A 10865-nucleotide genomic window follows, 5' to 3' on the forward strand; every position below is an offset into this window, starting at 1 on the left:
AACGGCCGAAAATAGCTCGGTGCAGCCGTGCATATAGAGTCGATGTGGTTGGGGCAGTGTGCGCATTAGTGCGTCACTTGCCGGCACGCCACCTAATCATGATAGCGGCGTCCCGGAGAAGGGAGAGGGCGTTGGTGGCGCTCCCCCCTCGTGCCGCTTCCTCCCTCAGGCTCCGCTGCCCGCCACCTCCCGCCCTTTTTAAACCCACCTCCACTGCCAAATTCGCGTCCGCCACTGTCGCCGCTGCCTAACCAGGCTACAATCAGACAGTTTCTGGCTACGACACGGCACGACGCGACGCGAGGCTCTCGAGAGCGCGAGCGAGATCGTCGTCTGCTGCGGCTAGGGAGGTGTCGTCGGTGGTGGTCTGCCTCATGGGCTCCGCCATGGACCACGTCGGCGCGGCGGGCGGGAGGGCCAAGAAGGCGTCCGGCGGCTCGCAGCTGTGGAAGAAGGCGCTGCTGCATTCCAGCCTCTGCTTCGTCATGGGCTTCTTCACGGGCTTCGCCCCCTCCTCCGTCTCCGACTGGCGGTCCGTCGCGCCCGCCGGGGTGGGGAGCAGCCACGTGGTGAAGACGCCGCAAGTGATCGCGTCGGGCGCGGCCATGGACCGGAGCCTGCTGGCGCGGGACGCGGCCGCGAGAATCGGGGGCGTCCCGCGGCCTCTCCTGGTGGTCGTGACGACGACCGAGTCGACGCCTACGGCGGCCGGCGAGCGGGCGGCGATGCTGACCAGGATGGCGCACACCCTGCGGCTCGTGCCGCCGCCGCTGCTGTGGGTGGTGGTGGAGGCCGCCCCCGACGTGCCGGCGACGGCGAAGCTGCTGCGCGACACGGGGATCCTGTACCGCCACCTGACCTACAAGGAGAACTTCACGGCCGCCGAGGTCGCCGCGGGCAAGGAGCGCCACCACCAGCGCAACACCGCGCTGGAGCACATCGAGCGGCACCGCCTCGCCGCCATCGTCCACTTCGCCGGCCTCGGCGACGTCTACGAGCTGCGCTTTTTCGACCAGCTCCGGCAGATCAGGTACCGTCCAGTCCGTTCCTCAGCCCTTGCATTCCCCCTCCCCCGCATCCTCCTAGCCTAGCAGCAAAGTGAAAAAAGATCTTTCACTCGAGGAAAACAAGAAAAGCTTTTGCCTTGTGTTGCTGCGAGCAAAGCGCGCGGTCGCGCGGACGGTCACGCGGCGAAGTACGCAGCTAGCGACCAAAGCGCTCACGCTCGAGGGGCTAGTTGCAAGCAACTTTGTCAGGTTGCCCCGAGCGCTACAGCTCACGCACCGCCTGGACGACCTCCGGCCCAGGGCTAGTTTAATCGCCGGCGACGATCCAATTATCATCCGGGCCATGTGATGTGAGGAGGAGGAGGCCACTCACCCTCCCCATTAAAGGGTCGTTTTTTATCTCTCTGCCCCCATTCTTTTCCCCTGCCAGGCCTGCGCTGTACCATACTACCACTTGGGATGGATCTCCAGTCAGTCAGGCTGGAGCAGTCCATTGCTTTGTGTTATTTTACTACGACGGCGACGTAACGGTCTTGTTCCGTCCTTGGGTGCCAATGGCAGGCATGAGAAAGGAAGGGGCGTTGTTGCGTAGGAGACGCCCAAATGTGTCGGTAGAATGATTGGCACCCCTCAACTAACGGTACGGGTGAGCGGTGTCCTTCCTCCCCGCGGGCCTGACAGGGAAACATGAGCTCCTGCCGGACGTTGCACGGCTGCTAACTGTCAAACTGGGAGTACTTGCAATCACGGCAGACGCCTTGCATGTTCTATTCGGGATCCGGGCCTGTACGTACGTACACGGCACGGGTTTCTCGCTGTTATTTCCAGGCTGCTGAGCGTCGCGTAGCCAGCAGCTGACTGGTTTTGTTCAGTTCGCCGAAAAGGAAAGGAAGAGCGATCTTCGTCAGATCAATTCTACTATTGTCTTCTTGCTTCTGATTCTTGACCCTGTGCAGTCTCGCCCGTCGGTTACTCGGTTTACTCCTATTTTGGCAATATTCGTAGTATCTGCAGCATCGTTCCCGTCGTGTTAGATTGGTTAGCAATCTCCTGCATTAGTGGCATTAGTGTCTGTAACACGGCAGTACTACTCAATTTGTTTGTGCAGTTCTCCGAGTATATATAGGCTGGTACTTATATAGTATGTCCAATCTGCATTTCAGCATACTCCAAACTGCTGTCAGAAATTGACGTCTAGCATAGTTAGGCAGAAGAAAAAAGTGTTTCTATGAACTAATGCTTCAGAAACTGCATGCCAGCCATTTCGATCTGCGCGATAAGACATGCTTAATCACCAGTACAAGCACCATATTTAGCAAGCCACTAATTCGCCGTCGCGGCAGCATGACATGGACGCCCTACTGACCAGCATCTTTTCAAGCTTTTCGGCACATGCACGCGCGCCGTTTCCACCATCTAAATATTGTAGTAGCATCTAATCCAAGCCTCTAACGCGAGAATCTGTTGCTTTTACGCGAAATCTTTTGCAGTACATTCGGTGCGTGGCCGGTGGCGAGGATGTCGCGGAACGAGCGGAAGGTGGTCATCCAGGGCCCTGCGTGCAGCTCCTCCAAGGTCCTCGGCTGGTTCTCCAGGGACCTGATGAGCAACGGCACCGCCGGCACGGGCGGCGGCACGGCGGCGACCTCGCCTGAGATTGACGTCCACGGCTTCGCCTTCAACAGCTCCGTGCTCTGGGACCCCGAGCGCTGGGGCCGCTACCCGACCTCCGAGCCCGACAAGTCCCAGGTCAGTCCACCATCAACCCTTCATTGCGCAGTACAGTACAGCACACATCGCAGTAGCAGTAGCACACTGCTTGCTTCCTCGTTCCTCGGCCGGCCGGCCGGCTCGATCGGCGTCGCCATGCATGCATGCATGCATTCCCCGGAACTAACAGCAAGCATTCATGTTGACTTTCGCGCGGCACAGCGATGTCGCCGCGGCTGCGGGTTTAGATCGGCGGAGGCAATTTTCCGCCATGAAAGCGGCGTCTTGCCCTGTCTGCTAGTGCTAGCTAGCCAGCTCTGTTCGTGCATGTGGTACAGGTGGGGTTGGAAGGGGAGGGACGATGAGATGAGAAGGCCTCGTGGCCCATCTGTCCCAACTTTTCCGGCCAAATTCAACTTGTCACGCGTCCTTCAATTTCGCATAAACATGCGGTGGAGGCCCTCCTTCGTTTCATCAGGGAAATTTGCAAAAACAAAAAATGGCGCGGGCGTCGGTCGGTACACCGAAGCTGCGGCAATCGACAAAACGGGTCGAATCCGAGAGGATCTGGAAATGGCAATGCAAATGCCAAATCGCTGGGGGCTTATCTTTAATTTAATCCGGTGCGGTGCGAGTGGTATGATTTGGTGGGGAGGGGCCCCGGGCGTGGGGATGAGTAGGATTTGGTGCAAGGCAAGACACGCCCGGTGTTGGTGGTTGGCCACAGCACCAGCAGTACGGCCGTAGCACCCCTGGCTAATAGCTAATGCCGTTCTTCAGAAAACCAGGGCTTCTTTTAGGTGTGCAGCTGACTGCTTCACCTGTCATGAATCTAACCACTAAAGCACTAGTTGCTGCGATCAATCATGAGAGGCCGTTACAGCATGTTTCCATCTCTGTAATGCGATGATGCCATGACGACCTATGATGATTTTTTCGCTTTTGCCAGAGCTAACATGTTTTCTTGTACATCATTGTTTCGCAGGACTCGATGAGGTTTGTGCAGCAAGTGGTGTCGGAGGATTATAGCAAGGTGAAGGGCATTCCTCCAGATTGCCTGGAGATCATGGTGTGGGGCGTCGACACGCCGCCGCCGCCGGCCCCGTCTTCCTCGCAACAAACTCCGGGGAATAAGAGGAGGTAGATGGGAGAGTTGTAGAAGAGATCGTCGGATCCAAGAGCCGAACAAGCTGCTGCCTATACTGTACATGCAAGGGTCGCACCAGTAAGGTGTTGATGCTCCTACTAGCTGCAAACATAAGAACTTTTTTGGTTTTCGTTATAGGGGACGGATCGGCAAGTATCCTCCCGGGCTTGTACATCGTACTTACCTTTTCTTTTCTCTTCAACAAACTGTGATATATGCATACTTTCTTTTCTTTTCTTTTCTTTTCTTTTCCTTTTTTTTTGTTTCAAGAGGTTTAGGTGATTACATGACACCTCTTGAACTGTCTCTGAAGAATGAAATGAACAGAAGGCAGACATAAGCAGAAGATATATCGTTTGCTCTCTACTTTTTTTTTACAAAAGGGGATCATCCCTGGCCTCTGCATCATTACGATGCACACCGGCCATTTTTCTTGCTTACGGGTGTGCTTGAACTGAAGTTACCAAAGAATATCTAATTCTCATAGGGGGATTGAACAAGCATGCTTGAGGAACACACAAACCTAGACTACGTACCCTGCCCTATGTGATCACCGGCCGGAGCCATTCATTAAGACACAAGGGTCTCAATCGAGCAGCTTCCTTGCTGTTGGCGCGTCCCGATCGTGCGCAAGAATCCATTAGGTTAAGCCGGTTCTTGAGGATATGAAATGCAGTGGTGGCCAGTGGAGTAGACGACTCCTTTTTGAAAAGGGAAGCATCGAACAGTCTATCTGCAATCAGAATCAGCATGTGCCCCTGAAGCGACGCATGTCTCTCGTTTGAACACCAACCATTGTGTAACGTAGCTAGTCATGTGGTAGGGTTTCTGCAATAATTTGCACCTGTTCCATGGCCATATTTTCCAGGCTTTCTCTTTGGCTGTTGGTGATTTGTGCGAGCTTGTTGGTAGGTTATCATCTGCAGCGCCTAAACTAAGCTGTGTGCAGTGTCGTGCATGGACCAAGGAAACACTTTTTCTTTCGCCCCACAGGGACCAAGGAGACTGCACCAATGGAAACAACCGCTCGATGTCAGATAAACACAAAACAGCAACGCATTGTATACTAGTACTATCTAGAGTGTTTTCCTCTCTGGTTTGCTAAAAATTGTTTTCGCGACAGGATTTAGTTCATCTGCAGTATGAATCTCCACTGCTGACAAGCTGCTACGTACTGTATGCGATAGTCTGAACAGAACTCTGAACATCTCGGTCTTGTGTGGCTAATTGAAGCGCTGTTTACATGCACTGAAGCTAGATGGTGCGCAAATATGCCATTGACAAACGGACGAGTTCTTAATGAGGGTTATAGTTTCACGCTGCACATGGCATGTTTCGTTGCTTGCTTTACACATGGGAATATGGGATGGTTTTGAGCAAAAAGGTCGCACAATCACAACTAACCTTTCTCACTAACAGAAGCCTGCATAAGGTCATGTAGACAGAGCATGAAAACATGATGACCTGTTTGTGTCTGTACTGGTTACAGAAAATAGGCTTCGAAGTTGAAACTTGAACACGGACCTCGGTCCAATAGAATGATGTAAGAGCATCTCCAATAAAAGATGTATATTTAGAGATGTAAAAGTAGGTGTTGTATAATTTACATCTTCAAAAAAGTCTCTCAACTTTAAAAAATAATGTATATTTGGTGATGTAAAACTAATGCATTTGAAGATGTAAAACTAGTTCAACCACTACATCATTTCAAACATATTTAAAACATAGCAAGTTTGCCGCGATGTCGTACACACGCACGGCCACATCGGCAGACTCGAACGCACCGATCCAGTAGCAATAGCCACCGCACTGGAATTCCACGTCGAAGTTCTAGGACGGCTTTTGCCGCACCCCGAAGAAGCCGGTCTTGCTCTTCGAGATTTTCGTCGACGGCATGGCGGCAGCCGAGCGACGAAGAGCAGGGTGGTGCCCGAGTGTCGAGTTTCAAATGCAGCAGCGGGAACTCGAATCGTGCCGCGGATTGCCAGTGGCGGGAGAAGCTCGAATCGGGCGGCGACGTGGCGGCTGATACGTCTCCAATGTATCTATAGTTATTGATTGTTTCATATAATTATATTATCAATCTTGGATGCCTTATATGTTATTTTATAACATTTTTGTGAACTAACCTATTAACCCAGTGCCTAGTGTTAGTTGCTGATTTCTGTTTGTCTTTTCCTTTTCAGAAAATCGGTACCAAACGGAGTCCAAACGCTACAAAACTTTTTGACAATTTTTTTCTGGACATAAGAGACCCTACAAGCTCCAGGAGGAGGCCAGAGGACAAACAAGCAGATGGCAAGGCGCGCCCTATTACCTTGTGGGCCCCACGTGGCTCCATCTGACCTAATTCCACTTCTATAAATTCTCAAATACTGGGAAACCCCCATAGAGCCACCTAGAACACTTTTTCCGCTGCCGCAAGCTTCCGTTCTTTCGTGATCCCATCTGGAGGCCTTTTTCGATAATCTGCCGGAGGGGGAATTGATCACGGAGGGCTTCCACATCATCCTTGCTGCCTTCCGATGTTGCGTGAGTAGTTTACCGTAGACATACGAGTCCATATCTAGTAGCTAGATGGCTTCTTCTCTCTCGTTGATCTTCGATACAATGTTCTCCTTGATCTTCTTGGAGTTTTATCATATGTAATCTTCTTTTGCGGTGTGTTTGTTGGGATCCGATGAATTGTGGGTTTATGATCAGATTATTCACTAAAAGTAAATGAGTCTTTTCTGAACTTTATTATGCATGATTTTTATAGCTTTGTATTTCTCTGCAATTATCTGTTTGGTTTGGCCAACTAGATTGATTTATCTTCAGCGGGAGAGGTGCTTTATAATGGGTCCAATCTAGAGGTGCTCTATATCCCAGTGACAGAAGGGGACAAGACACATATTTGTATTTTTGTCATTAAGGGTAAAACGACAGGATTTATTCATATTGATTGGGTTTACTTTGTCTATATCATGTCATCTTGCTTAAGGTGTTACTCTATTTTTCATGAACGTAATACTATAGATGCATGCTGGATAGCGGTCGATTGGTGGAGTAATAGTAGTAGATGCAAGTAGGAGTCGGTCTACTTGTCTCGGACGTGATCCCTATACACATGATCATTGACGTGAATACATCATAAAATGCATTTTTCTATCAATTGCCCAATAGTAATTTTTCACCCACCTATGTTATGTGTTCGAGAGAGAAGCCTCTAGTGAAAACTATGGCCTTTGGGTCTACTTTAATTATATTATAAAAACCAAATATATTTTGCTGCAATTTATGAAGGAAATATGCCCTAGAAGCAATAATAAAGTTGTTAGTTTATATTTCCTTATTCATGATAAAGGTTTATTATTCATGCTAGAATTGTATTGATCGGAAATCTTAATACATGTGTGAATACATAAACAAACATCGTGTCCCTAGTGAGCCTCTACTAGACTAGCTCGTTGATCAAAGATGGTTAAGTTTTCCTAACCATGGACATGAGTTATCATTTGATAACTGGATCACATCATTAGGAGAATGATGTGATGGGCAAGACCCATCTGTTAGCTTAGCATAAGGATCGTTCAGTTTTATTGCTATTGCTTTCTTCATGTCAAATAAATATTCCTTCGACTATGAGATTATGCAACTTCTGGATACCGGAGGAATGCCTTGTGTGCTATCAAACGTCACAACGTAACTGGGTGATTATAAAGATGCTCTACAGGTATCTCCGAAGCTGTTTGTTGAGTTGGCATAGATCGAGATTAGGATTTGTCACTCTGAGTATCGGAGAGGTATCTCTGGGCCCTCTCGGTAATACACATCATAAGCTTGCAAGCAAACGAGTAAGGAGTTAGTCACAAGGTGATGTATTACGGAACGAGTAAATAGACTTGCAAGTAACGAGATTGAACTAGGTATGAAAATACCGACGATCGAATCTCGGGCAAGTAACATACCGATGGACAAAGGGAATTACCTATGTTGTCATAACGGTTCGACCAATAAAGATCTTCGTAGAATATGTAGGAGCCAATATGGGCATTCAGGTTCCGTTATTGGTTATTGACCGGAGAGGTGTCTCGGTCATGTCTACATAGTTCTCGAACCCGTAAGGTCCGCACACTTAACATTCGATGACGATATAGTATTATATGAGTTATGTGATTTGGTGACCGAATGTTGTTAGGAGTCCCGGATGAGATCACGGACATGATGAGGAGTCTTGACATGGTTGATAGGTAAAGATTGATATATAGGACAATGGTATTCGGACACCGGAAGTGTTTTGGGGGGTACCGGGTACTTATCGGGTCACCGGAAGGGGTTCCGGACACCCCAGGCAAAAGATATGGGCTTTGTGGGCCAAGAGGGGAAACACACCCACCACAAGGGGCTGGTATGCCCCCATATGGGCCAGCCTAAGGAGGAGAAGGAAAGGGGGGAAAGGGAAAGGTAAGTGTGGATTAGGATTCCCACTTCCTTCCCTCTCCCCCCACCCCTCTTTCCTTCCCCCTCCGACAAAAATGGCAAGGGGGAGCTGCCAAGGGCAGGAGCCCAAGTAGGATTCGGACCTACTTGGGGTGCCCCTTGGCCTCTCTCCTCTCCCTCCCACCTATATATATGAGGAGGGCCGCCTAGCACACCCCAGACAATTGCTTAGCTGTGTGCGGCGCCCCCTCCACCGTTTACACCCTCGGTCATATTTTCGTAGTGCTTAGGCGAAGCCCTGCAGAGATCACTTAACCATCACCATCACCACGGCGTTGTGCTGAGGGAACTCATCTACTACCTTGACGTATTGCTGGATCAAGAAGGTAAGGGACGTCACCGAGCTGAACGTATGCAGAACGCGGAGGTGCCATGCGTTCGGTACTTAATCGGTTGAAGCGCGAAGAAGTTCGACTACATCAAATGCGTTGTCAAACGCTTGCGCTTACGGTCTACGAGGGTACATAGACACACTCTTCCCCTCGTTGCTATGCATCTCCATGGACAGATCATTGCGTGTGCGTATAATTTTTTTGTTTTCCATGCAACGATTCCCAACAGTGGCATCATGAGCCAGGTCTATGCATAGATGATAGGCATGAGTAGAACATAAAGAGTTGTGGGCGGTGACAGTCATACAGCTTACCACCAACGTCTTATTTTGATTCGGCGGTATTGTGGGATGAAGCAGCCCGGACCAACCTTACATGTCCACACACATGAGACCGGTTCCACCGACTGACCTGCAACTATTTTAGCATAAAGGTGGCTAGCGAGTGTCTGTTTCTCCTACTTTAGTTGAATCGAATTTGACTACGGCCAGTCCTTGGAGAAGGTTAAAATAGTAAACTTGATGAAACACCATTGTGGTTTTATGCGTAGGTAAGAATGGTTCTTGGTAGAAGCCTGTAGCAGCCACGTAAAACTTGCAACAACAAAGTAGAGGACGTCTAACTTGTTTTTGCAGGACATGTTTTGATGTGATATGGTCAAGACATGATGTGATAAATGTTATTGTATGAGATGATCATGTTTTGTAAGTTATCGGCAACCGGCAGGAGCCTTATGGTTGTCTCTTTATTTGTATGAAATGCAAACGCCATGTAATTGCTTTACTTTATCACTATGGGTTAGCGATGGTTGTAGAAGCAATAGTTGGCGAGACGACCACAACGCTACAATGGAGATCAAGGTGTCAAGCCGGTGACGATGGAGATTATGGCGGTGCTTTGAAGATGGAGATCAAAAGCACAAGATGATGATGGCCATATCATGTCACATATTTTGATTGCATGTGATGTTTATCTTATTTACATCTTACTTTTGCTTAGAACGACGCTAGCATCATAAGATGATCCCTTCACTAAATTTCAATGTAAAAGTGTTCTCCCTGAGTATGCACCATTACTACATTTCGTCGTTTCGAGACACCACGTGATGACCGGGTGTGATAGACTCTACGTTCACATACAACGGGTGCAAGATAGTTTTGCACATGCGGAATACTTGGGTTAAACTTGACGAGCCTAGCATGTACATACATGGCCTCGGAACACTGGAGACCGAAAGGTCAAACGTGAATCATATAGTAGATATGATCAACATAGAGATGTTCACCATTGATGACTACCCCATCTCACGTGATGATCGGACATGGGTTAGTTGATTTGGATCATGTATCACTTAGATGACTTGAGGGATGTCTATTTAAGTGGGAGTTCTTTAGTAATATGATTAATTGAACTTAATTTATCATGAACTTAGTCTTATAGTTTTGCATATCTATGTTGTAGATCAATGGCCTAGCTACCGTTCCCCTAATTTTTAATGCGTTCCTAGAGAAAGCTAAGTTGAAGATGATGGTAGCAACTACATGGACTGGGTCCGTAACTTGAGGATTATCCTCATTGTTACAGAAAAGAATTATGTCCTTGATGCACCACTAGGTGAAAGGTCTGCTGCAGGAGCTAAAGCTGATGTTATGAACATCTAGCAAGCTCGATCTAAGGACTACTCTATAGTTCTGTGTACCATGCTTTACGGCTTAGAACCGGGACTCCAAAGACATTTTGAATGTCATGGAGCATATTAGATGTTCCAAGAGTTGACGTTAATATTTCAAGAAAATGCCCGGGTTGAGAGATATGAAGTCTCCAACAAGTTCTATAGCTACAAGATGGAGGAGAACAGTTCTGTCAGTGAACACATACTCAAAATGTTTTGGTATTATAATCAGTTGACTCAGCTGGGAGTTGATCTTCCAGTTGATTGTGTTATTGACAGAGTTCTTCAATCACTGCCACCAATCTACAAAGGCTTTGTGATGAACTATAATATGCAAGGGATGAACAAAACAATTCCCGAGCTCTTCGCAATGCTTAAGGCTGCGAAGGTACAAATCAAGAAGGAGCATCAAGTGTTGATGGTTAACAAGACCACTAGTATCAAGAAAAAGGGCAAGGGAAAGAAAGGGAACTTCAAGAAGAATGGCAAGCAAGTTGCCACTCTCGAAAAGAAGC

The 10865-nt window shown here is 48.5% G+C and overlaps 1 protein-coding gene across 1 annotated transcript; it reads left to right on the forward strand.

Moving 5' to 3' along the window:
• Positions 1-221: 221 nt before the first annotated feature.
• LOC119285373 (probable glucuronosyltransferase Os03g0287800) lies at positions 222-4214 on the forward strand. The gene is made up of 3 exons (XM_037564624.1): positions 222-1030; positions 2498-2756; positions 3703-4214. The coding sequence occupies exons 1-3, from the start codon at positions 375-377 to the stop codon at positions 3859-3861; spliced, it is 1074 nt and encodes a 357-aa protein (XP_037420521.1). The 5' UTR covers positions 222-374; the 3' UTR covers positions 3862-4214.
• Positions 4215-10865: the final 6651 nt, after the last annotated feature.

The sequence above is a fragment of the Triticum dicoccoides genome, chromosome 4A, assembly GCF_002162155.2.
Source record: "Triticum dicoccoides isolate Atlit2015 ecotype Zavitan chromosome 4A, WEW_v2.0, whole genome shotgun sequence".
Taxonomy (NCBI): domain Eukaryota; kingdom Viridiplantae; phylum Streptophyta; class Magnoliopsida; order Poales; family Poaceae; genus Triticum; species Triticum dicoccoides.